This window comes from Argiope bruennichi, chromosome 10 (assembly GCF_947563725.1).
Source record: "Argiope bruennichi chromosome 10, qqArgBrue1.1, whole genome shotgun sequence".
Lineage (NCBI taxonomy): Eukaryota > Metazoa > Arthropoda > Arachnida > Araneae > Araneidae > Argiope > Argiope bruennichi.
In genome coordinates this window covers 5,623,494-5,645,464 of record NC_079160.1, presented here as the reverse complement: position 1 = coordinate 5,645,464, position 21,971 = coordinate 5,623,494, and the positions used below count along the sequence as shown (strand labels likewise).

General features: G+C 28.9%; 1 protein-coding gene across 1 annotated transcript; it reads left to right on the top strand.

The window, feature by feature from the left end:
- The first annotated feature begins 20 nt into the window (after positions 1-20).
- On the top strand, positions 21-21,298 carry LOC129987852 (leucine-rich repeat-containing protein 47-like). Its single transcript, XM_056095815.1, has 6 exons — positions 21-1,095; positions 15,237-15,404; positions 15,491-15,607; positions 16,558-16,676; positions 16,760-16,862; positions 20,985-21,298. Exons 1-6 carry the CDS (start codon positions 292-294, stop codon positions 21,255-21,257), a joined length of 1,584 nt encoding a protein of 527 aa, XP_055951790.1. The 5' UTR covers positions 21-291; the 3' UTR covers positions 21,258-21,298.
- The last annotated feature ends 673 nt before the right edge of the window (positions 21,299-21,971 follow it).

Genomic DNA, 21,971 nt, shown 5'->3' with positions numbered 1-21,971 from the left:
TTTAAAATTTTATTTCTTTGTATAAAGTGGTATATATGCCAGGAGAAAATGTAAGATTTGAAAACTATCTGTAACAATTTCCGAGTTCATCTCAGATATTTGGAATTCATCCCATATTTCAAGTTCATCTCGAAAATTCAGAGTTATATTTTTATTTAAAATTGAGAAGAAAAGGGCGGGGAACTAAAATTAACTGTAACTGCTTCGAATTTCTGGGAATGAACGAAAAGTCCGCGAGTCTGTGATAAAACACATTGGAATCACGTTGTTTTCATTTTCCTTACATTAAATATGTCGTCTTGGAAAGAAGTTCAACAAGCTCAGGATGAAAAACGATGTGAGCTTGTTTTCACTGGACCTTTATACGCAGAACGTATCGAAAAAAATGGCTTAGATCCAGGCATTTTTAAAGTAACTCATATTAATTTCTTAGAAATTAGCAAAACTTGTTTAAAGGAGTTACCGTCTGAGATTGGCCAATTAAGTAACCTAACCAGAATGATAGTTTCTTACAATGATTTAAATAGACTTCCATCAGAAATACAGAATCTGAAAAAATTGAAATTTTTAGATGTTTCTCATAATGCCTTAACCGAATTACCGTCTGGTTTATCAGATTTAAGTGAACTTATGTCATTAAACGTTAGCGCTAACCAGCTGACGGAAATTCCAGCCTTAAATGAATTGTTAAAATTGGTTACATTAAATATCTGTTGCAATAAATTTACTACCATCCCTGTAAGCATTTGTAATCCAAAACTAATTCATTTTACAGATTTAATAGCTAATAACAATTTGATTTCTGAGATACCCGTTGAAATTGAGCAGTTAGGAAGCTTAAAGGTTCTTGATTTGGGTGAGAATCAGCTGGTCAATATACCAGGTGAACTTGGAAGCTGTAACAAATTAAAAGAATTGAATCTTAAAGGTAATAAATTAAAAGATAAGCGTTTATTAAAACTTGTTGATCAGTGTCATGCTAAACAAGTCATGGATTATATAAGAAGCCATTGTCCCAAAGCAAATGCTGATGGTAATAAGCAAGGAAAATCTAAAAAGAAGACAAAACAAGCAAAGAAGACTGAAACAGAAGAGGTAATAATTTTTGTATTTAATTTTTTTCTGAATATTTTCAGATTTTCTCTCGTTATAATTCATTTTTTAAAAAATATTTACCTTTTTTAAGTCTTAGAAAAGTGTAAAATTTAAGTACATGATTTAAGTATGGAATACTTAAGTATTGAATAAATACATGTATAATGTTTTTAATATATCATAGTGATATTAAAACAATTTATTTTTAGGGCTTGTTATTGCATGGTAATGATGCAATATATTGTTAATCCATAGGAAATATATTTTATTCATCTTATTTTGTATTATTTACAATTATATGAAAAATTGTCATTTGATAAAATTATAGGTTTGGTGGATTAAATGTACAATCAACAGAAATGCAAATGGTAGTGAAATTTATTGTTTTCCAATATGCTGACATTTTAAATTCTACAACATATTTTTTAGTATGCATCATTAACAATTATGTTTGATCCTCTTTATAAGATCTTAAAGTTTAAAGGAGTTCCCACAGTTCATTATAATCTTGAAAATGCCTAGTATTTTATTTTACTATACTCGGGCTGCAAAGGAAGATCAGATAAGTGGCTTCAATTCATATCAGATAAATGACTTCAATTTTCATGGTTTATTTTATTGATCAGAATTTCTTAATTTTGTGAAGAAGACAAATAAACTGGATTTAAAAAAGATATTCATCTCAACTTGTGGGCCATCAATATTTGAAATTTTTTTTTTTAGTGTATTGAATGAAGAAACACTAAAAAAGAATTATCAACATTATTAATAAATGTTGGTAACTGTAACTTGAATATTATCAGCATATCTTTTAAAATACAGTGAAACATTACTCATATCAGGTATTGAATCTTTTTTTTTCTTCTAGTGCATATTATTTTCTATGGTTTTTCAGAGAGAAGGGTGAGCTGCCGAACGTTTTCAGAGAGTGGGAAACTACAAAAATTTTCGAAAAATAGATGTCTGGAAAATGCATTCAGTACTGAGTGCACAGTTGAAATGTGGAATGATTTGTGGTCATATATTGAGAATGCTTGAAAAAAGCAGGATTTCTGTCCTACAAAAGCATATAAATTTGTTATAAAATGTTGCAAACATTTGATCCTACCTAACAAAAGATTTTTCTTGTCATTGACCAAAATTATCCAATCATTTTTAACATTGTACTATACATATTATCCGCTTTTGTCATAGGATAAAAAAAGATGATCACAGGTCATCGAAAATTCTCCGTGTCATAAAAAATGTTTCTTGAAGGTATATTTGAAAGCATATATGAAGGCTTAGCACGAGGTTCTTTAGAAGACAGGATGTTAAGAAAGCTTACTTAGTGGGTTAAAAAAAAAAACTTATAAGAGATTGAAAACCTAAATATCAGGACTCTTGTCCCAATATACCTTAATTAATAGTTTTTGATAAGTCCATTCTTAACACTGTACTTTCTTTAAGTATGAATTGTTTAGATTGAGAAAAATGGCTCAGCAAGTTCATTCATGCTATAACAAGAGGAAAGAGTCTCATTTCTTGAATTACATGTGACTACAAAGAAACAAAAAGCGAATTAGAATAGAATTTAACAACTTCTCAAATAAGATGGTTTGCATTTCATTAGTATTCAGTGAAAGTATTTTAAGAATTGGATTGATAAATTTTTTTATCAAAATATTTAGAAAGTTAAAAAGTAAGAGGTAGATATGAATCTGATTTACTATCCTGCATCCAGATAATAGTTGAAAGGGGATTTCCTTTAAATAAAAATATAAAGGTAAAATACCTTTAAAGAAGAATTTTGTTACAAAACATTTGATTTTAGATTAAATGAAGAAATGTGATGTGTTTAGTGAATTTCTAAATGGCATATATGGGTCATTTTCAAAATTCGGTGCCATTTGGAAATTGAAAAGACAAAAATAAAAAAATTTTTAATTAGTAAATTTTTTTAATATTATTAAACAGACATTATTTCTGTATATTACTTGAATATTTTTGATACATTTTTTCTTTTATATATTTTTAATTGATGTTTTTTTGGTCAGATATGATGAAAATTGTCATGTCTGTTACCTGACATTTTTCTTGTAATTTTAGTATTTAAGTTCAGTGTACAATAATGTAAAGCTATATTTAATATAAGTATAGAGTCATTTTACCAATATAATAAAGACTTTCGAATAAAAAAATATTTCTTATGGTATTTTTATACTGTCGTTTGTCATGTCTGGTACTAATATAGAATTCTTACAAGGATTTTTTTAATATAAAATACTATAAAAAACAATTAATGCAAAATGTCTGTCATTCTTATATATACTAGGCAGAGTCAATTAATATGTAACTCTAATTGCAGCAATATTATGTCAATTTAAACTTTTTAAGGAAAATTTTGAAATGGTAACAGACATGACACTGAGTAACAGACGTGACACTGAGTAACAGACATGACATAAATTCAGGAGCTAAATTTTGATGTAAAGCTTGAAAGATAGAATTAAGCTAAAATGTGTTTTTCTTTTAGTACATAACTTTTTACTATAAAATAAAAAAAATATGTATATATTATTTGAAATTCACAGATACAGAATTGGAACGTGTGTACACATTTTATTTTTTAGTATTTTCTTGAGTTACAATGCTATTTATTCAACATCATATTTGGAGAGATCCACATCAAATATTATAATTGGCGAAAAGAGCATCCAGTTAGATTTGGATTTGGAAATTTCATTACAATATCCTCTGCTTCAATATTATATTCTTTATCATCCTCTCAAAAGAACTTTGCATGATTCCTGACTTTTTTAAAATACTTAACTGTAAAATTGTTGTCCTGGATGTCGATTATTTCTGAAACGAAATATTTTATCGATCGTTTACCCTCCAATTTTACAAGTACGAAGCTTCCTTCTTGAATATCTTGTTGAAAATTGTTGGATAAAGGAGAAGAGAAAGATTTACAATTATTTTCTGCGTTATTTATTGTCATGGCTGTGCTTTCTTGTTCATTTTCTTTTAATGCAAATACATTAACTGTAAAACAGTCGCAGACATTTTTCTGTCTGCAGAAACAGCTTAAATCCCTAAAAAACATTGAGTCATTCCCAAAAGAAAAAATTTGATGTACGCTCATCGTTCCTTTTAAAACCGGAATATCAGATGGAATCATTTTTTTAAACATTTCTACATCTGTTTCACAGATATAATGAAGCTGAATGTTTGTTTTATTTATTAAAACATTAAACAGAGTTTTTGCATCGGGTATATCTGTCCCCTGTGCAACTATTTTGTCAGCAGCTCTCTTAATTGCTACCCCTATTCCATCAGCAGCACCCTTGCCGTGACCAGCCTCAAAAAAAGACCATGATCCATACTTATAACTATTATTTGCTATATGCTCATTCAAAAGGAAGAAATTTTTCTTCTGCCGATATTGCGTGGTAGGGCCATCAGAAAAAAAGTGGATAATTTCAACTTCAGGGGAAATTCTCTTAAGCTCGTTGAATATTGGCTGAAGGTGAGCCCAAATTGCTGCAGGACCATGGTCGTAACATTCGGAAATTGTGCAGAACGAAATTGGTTCATGCTGGTTTCTTAGATATAAAACGCCAGAGTTGCCTGCTTTTTCAGATATAAACATGCAGAGTTGCCTGCTTTCTCGATCCTCCAAAATGAAATGCCTGCACTTCTGTAGCATGTTTGCACACATAATTTTCAGAAATAAAGTTTAATAAAGCAAATGATTTGATAACATTGCAAACATTAATCAATTCAGTAAATACAATGCAATAATAAAAAACAAAGAAGATAAGAAAAAATGAAAAACAAACATGCGCTTTTAAAAAGTAAGAACTTACATTTATTCCCCCCCCCCCCCCCTTAAAAAATTCTTCCTAAAATATCAACTAAAATTTAAGCAAAACAAACCCAAAAATTGAACCATATTTCAAATCTTGAAACATGTCAAGTCTGTTACCAAGATTGTCATGTCTGTTACTATATAGAGTAACAGACATGACCAGTAACAGACATGACATTTCAAAGTACAAAAATTAAGGAAACTAAATAATTCCATAAAAACATGAAAATAAATTTTAATTAAAATTAAAAACCTAAAAATCTAAATTAATCAGTTGAATAAATTAATAAATAAATATATTTTATACAAAATATTAAGGTAACAGACATGACATGCAATAAAAATACTTAACACAAAAAGGCTTCAGCTTCTTCAATCAAACATCAAACATTCAAGATGGCTGCTTGCATTTCTTTATTAGAACATGTTTCACTGGTATACAAGTGTTGTCATTTGAAAATTTCAATCTTGTTGCTTAAAATGTTGAAAATATTGTATGGTAACAGACATGACTTAATGTCTGGACAGCTGTATTTAATTGGTAAATATCATCTATTCTTCTTAAAAGGTTATTAAAACCTTCTTTATAACATAATTAAAAGTATATTTCACAATAAAAAAATATGTCAGAATAAAAATTTTAATTTTTGGAAAGTAATGCAGCAAAAAACATTTTGAGTTTTATGATTTGGACAGCTGAATTTTTGTTTCCTCTCAACTTCTTTATTAGAAAAAAAAATAAAAAATCAGATGAATTATTTTAATTTTATTGTTTCTCCACTGGAAATTGCCTGCTAAAAAGCATGGTAAAAAGAAAAATCATTTAAACTTTGTAACATCTTGTAAAAAAAATGTTTCACATGGACAACAAATGGCACCGAATTTTGAAAATGACCCATATATATGTGTGTGCAAATAATCTCTTTAAATACGTCTAAATTATAGATTAGAAAAGATTTTAATCTCAAATTAATGAGAAGAAAAACACTGTACCTGAATTGAGTGAGTGAATATTATACTAGCGCAAGATCCATTCTCTGGATAAACTGCGCCGCAACTAGATGTACTTGAATTGACTGATTTAAAATAAGATAAATAATAATAAGACCCCGAGAAGAACACGTTTTCTGGTAGATCAGTTGTTTCTTGCACTATATTTAGTACACTGCCAATGGAGATATTGAGTTCATGTGCAATCTTTCTCACAAGAATGTAACAATTGGCTTGAAACAAACTATCAGCGCTGCACATGTAGTGGATGTGCTTCACAATTCTAATGTTGACTCATCTTGTGCATCTGTTCTGTTTAATTCAAATTCCTTACACCAAACCACATCTGTTTTCATGATCTTACACTAATTGATAATGAATTTCATTTAGGTATGCTTGTTTTAAACACAAAGATCTTTTTATTTTTCATTTCCGATTGCTATCTATGTACCATCATATAACAGAGAATTCAGACATTTATGACTTAACTAGTCCCATCTCTCTGTGAAATTTGATTGCTGTAATCATCTGTTCTATTTAGACATAGGCATCACACCAGGAATAATGCACCTAAAAGAGAAAGCTCTTGTTATCTTGCTTTTTGAACCGTGAACATACTTTGAATACATAATATTGACATACTTTATTTCAGCTTTATCATTTGAATTTGTATGCCTAAAATGTGTGGTTTTCATTGCAAGATTTTAAAAAGTCCTTGGTTTCCCCCCCCCCCTTCAATAAGACTAAAAATTCTGGTTTAAACATTTTTGGCATTCATTTTAGCAACTGTAGTAATACATAAGTTACTCATATTACTAAGGAATATATTACTGTATATAAGTAAGTTTAATAATAAAAAAAATGAATAGTGTTAATGAAATGGAATAAAATTATCTTATTGTTTGGCTTACTATTGAAATATGTTCTTGGAATCTTCATTCCAAGATAATATTGTTCATTTTCAGATATGTAAATCCTCCATACTTATTCACATGTATCAGGAGAGACATTACTTTTATAAAGATAAGAGTAAAATGTAAGAGGCAAGAGATGTTTACATTTGTTTATTAGTACAGGTACCTTGATCATTAGCAGAATTTGAGTTTATGTAAGTACAAGTAATACAGCAATGAACTTGTCATATGTACAATAACTACACAAATTTTAATTTAAAATGAAATAGTTAAATTTAAAATAAGCAAAGAAAAAAACAAAACTGAAAGGAACATACAGGGAAAGGCCAAGGCTTAACAAAAAGAACTCTATAAATGTGTTGATCTTAATCATAGTATATTGTTCCTCTGCAAGGTAAAGAAAAAATCTGTATCATTTTAGATATTTTTTATAGAAACAGGCGCACATTTATGATATAGATTTTTTTAGAAAAGGACTATTTGGTGAATTGTATGCAATCATTGAATTGAAATACATATAAAAATTTTTCAAAGGCCTAGTTATGATTGTTTTATAAAGGGCATGATATCCATATGACAAATATTATTGTAATTGTAAGAAAAACGATGCAATCTTATCTTCCTATTTAAGTCATGCGTTGCAATCCTTAAATTTAGTTGCATTTTTGCTGTTAAAGAAGCATAAAAATAAATTTTAAAATGTTTTTTAGAGAACCCCATTACAGAATGCTTCCAAAACCATTTCCCCTTATTTTCTGAAATATCTTATCCAAAAATATACTTCTTTAAATGCTGTATAGGATTTCGAATATTATAGGTTATATACAAATATTAAATGTCAGTAGAAAAACTAATTCCAACATAAATATTACAAGATGCCATTCCTTTCACTTCAAATAAAGTGGAGTTAACTCTTGTAGCTTGAAGCGATGATTTACTTGCAGTTTCTTAAGAAGCTGTTGTTTCTCCATTGGAAGAATTAAAATTAGTACTTATTTGATCATTATTACAATCAGCATCCAATGAAAAAAATTTAATCCAAAATATGTACAGGCAAGCATGGGGTGAATTGTTTATTTTGAAGGTATAATTACTTTAAATTTTCAAAAACAGTATGAAATATGTGAAATGAAGAAAGCTCACCATTCTTCCAAAATCATTATAAAGAAATCTAGTACTGTGAGAACAAAAAAAAAAAAAAAAAAAAAAAAAAAAAAAATCAAAATGAAACCAAAACTTTTCCTTTAGTCAAAATATTTGCTAATTATTGGGTACTAGTTAAGTACTATCACAAAAAGTCAATTAAAAATCTAATTGGCCAAATTTTGTCAGCAGAAAATGGTCTCTTTGCAGCTAAATGATTTGTTAAGTTTCTATTTTGAGAAAAATATATAGGTCATATCAACAACAACAACTACAAAAAAAAGCATTATCTCGGGATTTTGATGAATTTTTCTTTATTTACCCCTTTTCCTGAAAAAAAAAAAATCTCATAAAGCATTCCCATGTTATGTTTCTTATTTTAATTCAGTAAATGTATGATAATTGGAAAATCGTGTCTTATTATTTAAGTTATGTTGAATTCACTAATAGATTCAAGAATTAAAATGGGAGATTTATGAAAGTACTCAGATTTTTTTTTGATTGGATAACATTACTAATAAAAGTGTTAGGAGGGTGATGCAAAATATGTTTGATATGCTCAATGCAAAATATGTTGAATAACACTCATGAAATATTTTATAGAAAAATTTATAATTACAATAACATTTCTGATTTAAAAGAAATAATTTGCTTCTAAATGTATACGAATTTTTAAAAAAGTCCCATAGAATTCTGTATTAAAATTTCAAAAATTTTGCCAGTTTATTTATCTTTTTAGAGAGGGAGTAGGATTAATTCTTTCATAAATTCTTGAACCAACCAATAAAGATTCCAGTGATTTCTTTATATAGAAAAAATATACTTAATTATAGATTTTTTTTGCAGGCTTTAATTTTTACGTTTTAATTAGCACTTTTATTTAAGCTTTGTGTTGTTCAACAATCATTTTTGGTCAACTTAAGTGAATTGAGCAGCTCAGTCATTCAAACATAAGTAAAAACTTCTTGTTTTGCATAATTCAGAATAGAACTCTGTATCAGAATCACTTAGATTTATATTTTATGTTACATTTCTGTTTACTAATATAACTTTGCAAAGCTATTTCATAAATCTGGGTAAAAGTAGGACATCTTAGTCAATGCTAGTATTTTATCTATTCAAATTCTTATATTTTTCTCAAATCATGTGTTTTTTGTGTTGCTAAGATGCATTAGGGCCAGGTTGGGAAGCTGCAGGTATCAAAATGATGATACTATGTTGCAAATTTGTTATCTTTGCTATGTTTTAATAAGAAAATGACATAGAAAAACACTTGCAAATTATAATATTCCTCAAAGAATCACTGAAGAGAGGCGTTTCCATTTGCAGGAACCTACAATCTGAATTTTACTGGCAGTCACGGTAATTGGCATTCCAACAGATGTAACGCCATTAGTTTCCCCACACATAGTTAAGTGCATACGGACTGCCAGATATGAATCCTTTTCACTAGGAGAGTCATTGTGTCTGGTCATTTGTTGCTATCCAGGTATGGGAACACAGATGTGTGCTCCTTTGTCTTAAATATATCCATCATGTCTTCAAGGGAGAAAAACTCTCAAACATCCAGATGCTAAACCTTTTTCCTTTATAAAGAGACACCTGAAGTCATCAAAAAACGATCAGTCATCAGCATTAAGGGTCAAACTCTGGTGCACTTCAGCCGGTGTGAGCTGTGAATTGATTATAATTAACATGTGCTCGAGAAGCGGTCGGCCACAAAGATGGATCCTTAACAGACACTTCCACGGTGGTCGAATGGAGACCATTGAGGAAGTGTTCCTGAGCAGCTATTGGGTGACAGAGAACTCAAGTTCTCCCATGGGGAAACCGGAGGTGGATAGCTGATGGAAATAAAATGCTGCGATTTCTTTTTTCCAGAGAGAGGATAGAAAGGTTTGAAATGGAATTCGGAAAAACGTCGAAGTGCAAAGATGTTCCTGTGTTTTTTTTTAAAAGCTCCGTGTGACTCGGACTTCGGTGTTAGTGCCCACCCGATAAAGATCGGTGGACTTTTGGAGCGGCTCTGGAATAGCCGTTTAGAGATAACAGCCTGTTAGCGGTTTTTTGGTGACTTATTTGTAGATAATATTAATCTAAATGAGAACAAGTTGTTCTTTGTAAATGTATAAGGCTGTAAATAAAATAATTACATTGTTACACACTATTCTCTTATTTAAATCAGTCTTGATCAAGATATTACAGTGCGTAGAGTCCTGAAAAGTGCTTAAAAGATTCTTAGAGTTGAAAACCAATTTTAAGCTCTTTAATAAGAGTGTTTAATTTTTTCAAGAAGGGCGAAGAAAAGCTTTTAGTTTTATTTCTCATATGTTGAATACTGGACTGCTCGCTTCGCTTTCTCGCTACCTACTAAACTACTTTAGTCTAGCAGCAGATATATTCGGATTCAGTTTATTCCAAAATATGATAAAACAATGAAAGAAATAAAAAAATGTAAAGCAAAAATTACCTGCATCAAAGTTCTTTGTAAACACAAATAATCTTTCATTTAAATTACTATATACATCCACCAAAGAAACAGCAAGGCTTTCAATATTTCCGGTGGATTCAACAGATGTTTCAAAACAATTTTATTATCATGACAACATTTCGTGTATTTGCTACTTGAATTTACTTCTTTTTCTCAGTAACATGTCTGGCAAAAAGAACAGAGTTTTTGCATAGTACCCACAACTATACTCCTATAGTTCAGAAACTTCGCTCTGTACACATAAACGTTTAATCCCTATCTTGTTCATTACGACTGGATCTTCCATGAACGATTCTTAAGCATTTTCCTTCGACCTGTCTTCTCTTTTTCGACGATTTCGTTTTAAAATCGATACGGCACAACATCAACGTAAAAAATTTTGTCTGGTTTTTGACAATTTTTTTGTTTAAACATTTTCAGACCGATGCAAGAATAGTTCTTGAGCATTTTCTTTTTCGTCGATTTCGTTTTAAAATCGATACAGCACGACTTAAACTCTCCGTAAAAAATTTTGTCCGTAAATTTTTTATTTAAAATTTTTTAAACCGATGCAAGAATAGCGTTCGCTTGAAATCTTATCAAACTCTTAACTTCGCTTAAATCTTATCAATCGAGTGTTGATGTTCCCGGGCGAGGTCGAAGTGTTGCCAAACGGTGATTAACAAATTCGGCTTGATTTTGAGTCTACGTAAGCGTTATATATATATATATAGAGAGAGAGAAGAGAGATTTTGAAGCAATGCGATATATCGTCTGGCGCTTGCTTTTAACTACAAAGCTGGCTCCTTTTTAACTTCATGTATTTGTTTCCGCTATTTAAGAAAATAAGGATTCGTTAAAGCATTTTCATTTCTTCGTACAATATAATCACGTTTTTTTAAAAGTAAGATTTGTTTTTGCGTATTTATTAAAAAGCAGGATTTTATTAAATTTTCAGAACGTTAGACTAAACGTCTAAAAAGGCCTTTACTTAACTACAGAACTCGGAAACAGTAAGACAATTTTTTTAAAAGTCTGACCATTTCTGGACTCTGTCGCTTACTTTTCTGTTAAAAAAAACTCATGGAATTGGTCTGTCATCAATTTCATGGCAACTTTATTGGTCTTATGATGGTAGCCGTTCCAGAATGCTTTAATTCTTAGATTTATACTACAAATAAAATAATTAATATAGAATTAGTGCAGGACAAAAATTTACTCTTCCAATCCCAGCCATGTTGAATTTTATTTATTGTTGCATATATAAGAATCAAATGCAAAATTTTTGATAATGCTTTATTGCTTCATCACTATCGACATTTTCAAAAATGATACAATCATCTAAATAGACTGGAACTTTGTTACTTTTAAGAAATGCTGAGAAAGTCACAGATCTTTACTGTTAACCTTATAAAAATTTTATTAATTTTTTGGTATTGATTAGTTAATCATTTCTATGTTTTTGTCAAAATGAAAAAGACATAATTTGTTTTACAATAGAAGGTGTTACGAAAATACAACAATAAATATTAAAATTTAATGGATACACAATTAAAATTATTAATTTTGTTTTCAATAAAGAATGCATTATTATAAAATGGGAAAACATCCTATGTTTAGAAAATATGCAAGGTTACATATCCATACCTGTACAACGGGGCTTAATTTTTTGACCAAAGTGCTTAAAAAGTACTTAATTTTTGCAGCAGTTTCTCACTATGTATCCTGACTGATGAAGAAAATGAATGATTCTTGTGGAAACTGGAGGAATGCCTCTTTATGCGCTGCGTGATTGATTTGTTCGATTATTTGGGAAGGCAAATTATTCAATTTTACAATTGATGGGAAAAGACCGCTTCCTTCTAAATACTTCTACAGCAAATAAAATTGTAGGTGAAGGACTTGTAAATGGGAAAATAATCAGATGAGTGATCATAATACCACAGATTAATTTGGTTGTGCATTTTCTTTACATGACGCATCTGATTAACGTGTTAAAAAATTGAAATTGAATGTTATCTGGGAGATTAGTGGTATGGTTCTTCATAAATAAAACTTGGAATGTTTGTTATGGCAAAGTTTTTTGGGTTAAAAAAAGAACATTGAAGATTTTATTGATAAACTCTCTCAATTATATAGAGACAGGGAGTTTGCAATATCATACCTTTGCGCAACAGGAAAAAACTTTTAGTAAAGCTGCATCATGCATAATCCAATTTTTATATTTTGAATATTTTTATATACCTTTCTTTACAATAAAGATTTAATATTAATGTAAAATGTTTCCATATTAAAAAATCTTATTTTTTTGTGGGGGAGGGGGAGATTTTATCTGAATTTAACACAATTGGCAAAATTGCCCTTTTTCCTGGATAACTTTGTTAGTGTTTATTATTCTTTTAATATACCAATGTTTATTTAAATTATCATGCTTCTATAAAATGTGTTGTTGTTTCTGATCCCAGGTGGTTATAGCTGCTCTATACCACCTCCATGAAACCAGAGATCTCTAAAAAGTCCAAAAACAAAAGCAAATCCCTTAAAATCTCAAAAATAGTAAAATTTAAACATTTAAGAGTATTATTTGGGGAGGCTTCATCTGCCTTGCACCAAGGACATTCAACAAAGATCCTCCGGACATGTTGGAAGGTGAGGGATTTGGTATGTCCACTCAAAAAACAAGATAGAGAGAGGGCCGTTTTCTATTTTCTAGAGATATCCAGATGATGTCACCAACCAAGACTCTTACCAAAGTACCAAGGATGAGCAGGTGGGACCCTCCAAAGTGCACTCGACTCCTTTTTGATAGAGGAGATTTTAAAATATGTTAGTGTGGCGTCAAATATGTCAGCTGAGACTGTTTGAGCTAAGTTATTGGCTGTCTCATTACCATTTAAAGAACATGTGAGAGGACCCACTGAAAGTGTCTAGAGTGTTCTGCAGAGAGCCTGAGAAATAAGGTCTAAGATATTCATGCTAGTCTTGTTCCCCACTTTCGTCCAATGAAAAAGATGCTGTATAAAGGCATGATTGCTTGTTAAAATCAAAGTGTCCTTGAAGACAAGTCAAGAGGACGTGTCAATATATTAAATGCCCTTATAGATTGCAATAAGTTTGAACCTAAATACAGAACAGTTGTCAGGATTTCTAATCAAAATATTAGTAGCTACTTCAAGAATCTCTATGTGTACGCCTCTACCAGAAATTCCAGCATCTCCTTTACTACCATTGGTGTACATTTTCTAAACCAAAGATGGAATGCTGTGAATTGTTTCTAGAGCCATTTATCTAGTAAATTCATGTAACTTTGACTTTTTGCTTACTTTAGCCAAGAGAACAGTATGGAAATGAATTCGATCAGGGTCAAACTTAAAATTCCAATAGAGCTTTAAGGAATGTGGTTCCACATCTCCAGAAGGTAGACCCATCTCTTTTGCGAAGGAAAAAGGACTGTGTTTTTTAAACACTTATTATTATACCATGAGTCTATAAAATGTAAAACTAGTGATTGAGATTAATGGTTTATTAAAGTTTTGAAGTATTTTTATACTTTGCTACTTTACAAAGCAGTTGAAAAGGAAGAAAAATGCAGCAAAGTTGCCCCAGTTTACAGTACTAAATAGTTAATCTGCATGAGTAGTGATGATTATATTGTTGATAGCATAAGGCCTTTAAAAAGCGTTAAATTATTGTTTTCTACAAGCTATTTAAAGAGTAGTTGATAACCTGGATGACATGGCAGTTGTTCCATAATTAAATTTCAAATTGAATATTTGTTGGAATACTATTTTATTTCTGAACACTATTACCATTTATTCTGATATATTTCTTCTCTATATAAAAGAACCCCTTACAGAATTCAAATAAACAAATATTGCAAAGTCAGTTCTTGACTCATTCTGACATTATATAGTTCACATAATCTGAGGTTGCTGAAAACAATTATGAAAGTCTTGAAAAATGGAAAAAGTTTCATACAGATGTTGTCATCTATGTAATTGAAATAATGGAGAAAAACAAAATTCTTTTGTAAAAATGTCAAATGCACATATGTAAGAAATTTATTTTTCCTTTATGTTTGAAATGTATTAACATAATAAAATCTTATTTATTATTATTTTCATTTGAAAGTATGCAACTTGAATTGTTTATAACGATTATTTAGAACAGATGTAATTTTAAACTATTGCTAGTTTTGCACAAATATGGAATAAAGATGTAACACTCTCCTTTGCACATCTTTACATTGCTCTCTTGTAGCTTGCTTTCTTTTGAGTTAAATATTTATTTCTGTCAAAGTCATGTTAAATGTATCAATATATTCTATGGATATAATTAAAATTCTCAGAAAATGACAGAAAATCTGACAAGAAAACAGTTTTTGTTATTATAAATCTATTTATTTACAATTTTTGTCTTAAAGTAGTTAATAAAAGAAATAGTTTATTTTGTCTACATATCATTTTAGACAAAATTTATTATTAAAAAAGGTGATAAAAATTTATATTTATTTCTCCATTTATCATGCTTTTATTCTTTTTTTCCTTTTCCATTTTTACATCATCTGTCACTATAGTCATTTGTATTCAAATTTAGATGATGTAGAATTTTTTTTGGGGGGAGGGCAGGTACTACTTTATTTGATACTTATAATTTTTATATTATTTTTTAACATTTAATCTTTAGATTTTTTAAAAAAAATATTCTGTTAAGAATTTTGAAAAATCATAAAGATTTTTAGTTTAATTAATATTTTTATTCTATACTGTAGGTTATTGAACTGTTAGATGAACTCAAAGTTCTTCATGTCAATGATGATACATTAAAAGTTGTTTTAACTCCAAAAGTTACTGAAGTTCGACCTTATATTGTCTGCTGCAAAGTTTTGGACGTTAATTTAGCAAATCCTGGCTTACTGAAAAAATTTATTACTTTACAAGTAAGACATTTTTTTTTTTCCTCTGTGAAAATTGTATTGAATTAATGAAACATATTATAAGTTTTCTTGTTTCTTTCTCATCCAAGACTAAACTTCATGATGGCATTTGTGACAAGCGAAATGCAGCAACTATAGCAACACATGATTTGTCAAAAATAAATGGAGATTTGATTTATGATGCCAGACCACCTAATGAGATTAAGGTAAGGGGCAATACAAATTAGTTATAAAAAATTTAGTAAATGGAAGTGTTGAATTAAATCCTTTTTTTAAAAAAAATTAAAATTGTAGAATTTAAGAATGTAGCTGCTTTCCTAAAGGACTTTCAGGGGAACTACTTTATCTTTGTATTTTGTTTGAATAAAAAACTTCAATAGTCAGTCCAACTATAGTGTGCAATATATTGTGTAAAGCCAATATTAATCTACCAGTTTTTAAACAATGCTAGTTAAAAACATATCCTGAAAATAGAAATTGGTATTTTCTACTCTGATTGATGTTTCTCGCCATGAGAACATGCTTGCTGTGTTGGATTCATCATGTGGATTTCTCTAGTTATTAAAGTTAGTAGACTCATTTAGATTTTGACAGTAAATTAGCTATTTTTGTTTTCATTTTTAAAAAATTGAATATTTTATATCAATTTAGGATGCACATTATTGTTTAACTTTTTAGTATGATAGTAAATATTTAAATAACATTTAGTATAGATGGATAATTGTTTTGGTGTTGCTTAATTCTTTATTTAAATGTGCCTTTTTATAGTAATGATAATTCATATTGCTTCTTGATTTTTCAGTTTTTAGAAATTTTTTTTTCTAGTAATAAAATTTTATTAGTGATTTTTTTTTTTTTTTTTGCAAATCTTTTAGTTTAGTTGTATTTTCTATGTTATATTTATTAATTGAAATCTGAAACAAATTATTCTAGAGTTGGTTTAGAAACATGCAGGAAAAAGAATGTTATTTTAAGGAAAGTATTCAGAAATGTTAAAGTTTATAAAAATTGACTTACTATCACACAAGAATATCAGTAATATATATATATATAATATCAATTTCAGTTCTATTTTTATAATTTTCTTATATATCGCAGTTTGTAAATTTTAATATTTAGTCTCAAGAATTTTTTCAGCATCACTGAATCTTTTTAGATTATACCTTTGAACAGAAAGAAAGAATACACAGCAGCTGAACTGTACTCTCAACTGAATGATGAAGCTGATGCCTTACGGAAGGAAAAGAAAAAAAATACATATTCAGGAATCCATAAGTAATTGCTTTTCTTAAAATTTGAGGAATTAGAAATAAAATATCTTAAAAGATACTATTATAATTTTAATTTTCCTTTTAAAGGTATTTATATATGTTGAAAGACAAGCCATTATATCCATGTCTAGTTGATTCTTCTGGTGTAGTAATATCTTTCCCTCCCATAACAAATAGTGAAGGAACAAAGGTAATTGTTTTAAAATGTTTTTAACTAAAAACTTCAGAACTTTGTGGTGTCTCAAATGTGTTTAAATTTCTTGTAGTTTACAATACAGAGATATTTAATAAAAAATTTTAAAAAAGAGAGGCTTTTTATTAAAAAAAATGATTAATATTATAGCTGCCATTGTGGTCAAATTGTTCATTAAGAATGTTGGTTGCATTCGATTTCATATGCTAGGATATTCATGATTTCAGAAATGTACTTTTATGCACGAAATTGTGATGGACAATTGAGATGTTATTAACTGAAATTCCATATTAAAGTTCCATTAAAATGTAATAAGCAAAGTAAATATTGTAGTCCATCTTTTAATTGCTCCTTGTCTTTCATAGTGCTAAAACTTGTTCCTTATATGGACTAGGTAGATAGTAAATAAATTCTTTATTTAGCTTTTAACTGTAGAAGGAATGCAACAACAGAATGTTGGATATTTGATGAAACAATAAAAATGTTTTGCATTTCATTGCAAAAATGAAATATATTTTAAGAATTATTGATAACCTATTTAAAAAAAATTGTAAAATTTCTGAAAATTACAGGAAAAATAAAATGGTATTAAAAAATTGTTTTAATTCAAAGTGGTATGAAAATCTGTTTGGACAATAATATTTTTGGAAGTTACTGTATGGAAACATCTAAATCTCATTTAATTTTTAATTAAATGAATTGAAATTTGAAAACAGTTTGTTCCGAGATACATATATCTATTCTCAAAATGTATTTGTATCAGATTTGATAGCTTTAGTTCAAATGATCTGGTTTGTAAGCACCAACACAGAACACAGATATTTTTCCTGTGTATATGCATTTGTGTATTTAACAGAATAATAATTTAGTTTACTTTCAGCATAAAAGCATCAGCAGCAGTTAATTTGTTATTCAGTTATAATGTAGTTTAAATATATTTTTTATAATAATTTATACACTGTGAAATGTTTGTAATTTAATATCATTTTTGTTCCAAATGATAAATAATCTCAATTATATCATATTTAAAAAAAAATCATTTTGCTTAACAATTTTGAACATAGGCCTAAATTATTTACTTAACCTATCAGCACACAACAAGGTATTTGACCCCAGCCTTTCTCTTTTGTTTAGAAATTATAGGAATTTATAAAAGCTTGCACATGTTACTTCCTATATATTCATAGGGGAGTTAGGTGAAGAAAAGAGAAGCATAAGCTGCAGTAGCAGTGTATTTCATTTTTTACTTGAGGGCTGGAGTCGATTTATGCATGTGCTAGTGTTTGATTCATTTAACATTATGGCTGCAACAGCAAGCAAATGAGAGTAGCAGAAACATAGAAATCTTCTTGCGAGTACAAATACCGAAAATGTAGCTTAGATTTGTATGATATGATACTTTCTAAAGTGAACAGTGTCATAAAAATCTGATACAGATTCTAAATGCTCTTGAAAATCTGATTAAAAATAATCCTATTCTTGTTGAAAACATAGCCAATCTTTATATAAAATGCATTCTTTAATAAACTATCTTGAAATTTATGATTAAAAATTTATCTAATTCTGAATGAGGAAAGATAAAAGTGCTTTTTGAGAGTATATATAAAAATTAATGATGAAAGTTATGAATTTTCAAAGTTGAATGTTTAAGCTTCTCAAAAATTTCAAATATAAAGTATATGTGACAAATTGATTTTCTTAAATTTAATATTTTTATAAAGAAAAAAATAATTATTTTAAAAGTAATAAACTTTATATAAATGAAATAAGTGGAAAAGAAATAAATACAGAAAATATATGGAAAAAAAAAAAGAAAGTTCAATTTTTTTTTTTTTTTTACTTTCTTAAAAATTGTGTTTTGTCTTATATAAAACACTAGCAGTACCGCACAGCGTTGCCCGTGGCATAACATCAAAGAGGGAAAATTAGCTTTAGACTTAAGTCCAGCCTCCACCCGATATGACATGGGAATATCATGCGGGATCAAAAAGATATCTAGAAATCATGAAAAATAACTACAAAACAATTTTTTATAACACATTTGCAGAAATATTTAGGACTAAGCTTTGATATAAAGTCATTTGGCACCATCTTGCAAGGTAGGCAATTTTTCGGCGGCGCTTTGTTTGGGGTTACATGGCCGCCATTTTTTTTTTTTTTTTTATGTCACTGTATGCTACTGTATTTCGATCTTTCCTTTTCATTTCCCTGCTGCACATACTTCTGCTTACTTTCATTATTTTCGATTAAATTTTTTTGCATGCATTTCATTTTATTGCATTTATTGACTTTTTTTTTTCTATATTTCCGTTAATTTGCTGCAGCGTTCCTCGGAATCTTTAGATTAGAAACGCTATTGCTGCCTTTCGCGCCACATTCAGCCATTTCGCTAAAATTTGGCGATAAATTTTTTGGATGAAAATGACATATCAATGCTGTTCCATATTTAGACTGTTAGAATAGTTTATTTTCCCTTGTAAACAACACATGCCTTTTGATTCATCTTTCCATTTTAAAGCTGGGCTAAGCTTTGATATATAGTCATTTTGCGCCTAGCGAGGTTGGCAATTTTTCAGTGTCATTTTTGCTACCGTTACCTTACTGCTGCCGTTCTCGCCGCATTCGGCCATTTTACTAAAATTTGTCGATAAATTATTTTTTGACGAGAATGACTGTATATCAAAGCTGTTCCTAAAGCTGAACAATATGGACAGATTATAGACATTGTTCCTATTGAAACCGAAGCATCATTTCTGTAATCCACACATGGATCGAAATTCAGAGTGGTGAACTACTTTTTCGGACCAAATATCAGGAACGTTTGTTCTTTCACTTCTCCTGTGTCTCAAATTTAAATGTCTTTCTCTATCAGCAGATAGTCGAGATTCATTCTATCTCTGTAATTCAATTGCAGTGCTATTTAAAGAGAGACGATTATTTCGCTCAGCAGAAGACTCTTCTTCCCTTCCCTAACTTTATTTCTCTGATATTCGCTAACCTAACCCCCCCTCCCAACCCCCTAATTTTAAAAAATAAATTATGTTGTTGTCCTGAGATTCAAAACATTTTTATTGTTTCATAAAGTATTTAATTTTCACATTTTTGAAAGCTAATGAAGAAAGATTCTGTTTAATACATGCATAATTTATAAAACAATTAAAAAAAGTAGTTATAATATAGATAAGAAAAGTTAGAAGAACTGGGTATTTTCGTTTTTAATTGTGTCAAAATAATAACATTATGGGACTGTCTTCTTTAGAAGGATTTATAAATATAATTCATAGAGTAAATAAAACTTTTAACAATTAAAATAACATGGATTTAATATCAAACAATTTAGCGAAATTATGGATACAAAGTTATATCTAAACAATTTAAAAACAAATATAACCAATATCCTCGGCAAGCACCTGAGGTAACTAGCATATAATAAACCCTTTTATTAAATACAACTACTTAATTCATTATTTATGTTAGAATCAATAATTCTTTTCCTCTTTTATATGAAATAAACTGTAACTAGAACAGCTATAATCCTGCCTTGGACACTTGCCTGCTGATTATGAATTTTTCAAAACTTTTCTCAGTATGTTTGCAAGATATGTTTCTGACTTTAATTCAACTAAAATATGATTTCTATTTTAATTTTGAGCTTGAGCTATTGGACAGAGTACAAGTGACCACCTTCAAGTTATGTTACAAATATGTACTCAAATTACTTGTAGTTCATAAATAAATCTCAATTAGTAACATATTTCAAATTCAATATTTCTTGCAGCTTACTTATGCAATATTTATAAGAAATTATAATATATAATTTTTAAAATGCCTTTGTAGCTGATTTTTTTTTTTTTTTTTTTTTTTTTTTGCAGTTCAGAAGGGGAGAAAAATAGTAGAATTTATAATAGTTCTTATTTATATATTTTTGTCAAATAATGATAAATAACAACTCATTTAATTTAAATTAAAATCAAATTATTTTAAATAGTATTTACCTAATAAAATAATACTTTCATACACTTTTTAATCTTCTGTAGTGAACTTGGTATTGTGCTAATTAATTTATATAGTTATTAGTTAAAGTTTAATTTTCAAACATTTTTTAAATTTTTATTTCAGATATCAACTGAAACTAGACGCATCCTTTTGGAAGTGACTGGAATGAATTTGAATACATGCAAAAAAGTGATGGATACTTTATTAATAGAGATGCTGAAATTAGGCCTTGGAAATTTGGATGCTGAAGCCATTAATGATGAAGAAAGTGAAACACAGAGAAATACTCTCCCTATTCAGCAAATAAAAGTTGTAGATGAAGAAGGACAGTTGAAAGTTGTGTATCCCTCTCGAACTGACATCCAAATTGATGGCATTTTAGTGACAAGAGCTTGATGTGAATATTTTTGGATGGAATAAATCATCCTTTTGTTTCATTGAGATTCTTTTAATGATCTTTTTAACAATATTTTCTACTTTTCAAAGAATTTTCAGTTTTTATTTTTAATCTTAAGAATGGTTATGAAGATGAAAAATGCTTAAATTCATGTTTGGGGGCTGTCATTACATACCTTACAAGAGGAAGACACAAGGTTGAAAATTGATTTCGAGATGAGATTTGGCATAATGGGTAGTATACATTTAGAATGTTCATTCATGGAATTATTAAAACTCAATAGCCAATTGATTTCAAGAAAACTGCCATCAAACTTTCAGTGTAGCTTATATATTAATAATGTGACCCTGTTACCGGGCTGTGAATATTATAGTGGATAGGGCGCTGGCATAGTATAATAGGGTAGAATCTACAATAAGAAACTATCTCCAAATAAATGTAATTTTTTGTGTAATTTAAGATTTAGCACATATTTTCATAGCCAAATTATATACAGATAACATTTGCAATGTACAGCCAATCCATAAAATGGTAATTAGTTCCTTGTTCCATAATATTGGTCCTAATTTCTTTTATATATGTTGGGTTATAGTTTTCAGAGGGTTTGTCTATGGGAAAACTTAATTATTAGTAAGTTCCAAGATAAATCTATTTTTATTTAAGTATTACTCAGGGTGTGGGGACAAATTTTATCCTAAAAAATAGTTTTTTCA

Coding starts and splice junctions, on each gene's coding strand:
- LOC129987852 (XM_056095815.1), top strand. CDS start 292: ATGTCGTCTTGGAAAGAAGTTCAACAAGCTCAGGATGAAAAACGATGT. Junction 1,096..15,236: donor AGAAGACTGAAACAGAAGAG/GTAATAATTTTT, acceptor TCTATACTGTAG/GTTATTGAACTGTTAGATGA. Junction 15,405..15,490: donor AAAAATTTATTACTTTACAA/GTAAGACATTTT, acceptor TTCTCATCCAAG/ACTAAACTTCATGATGGCAT.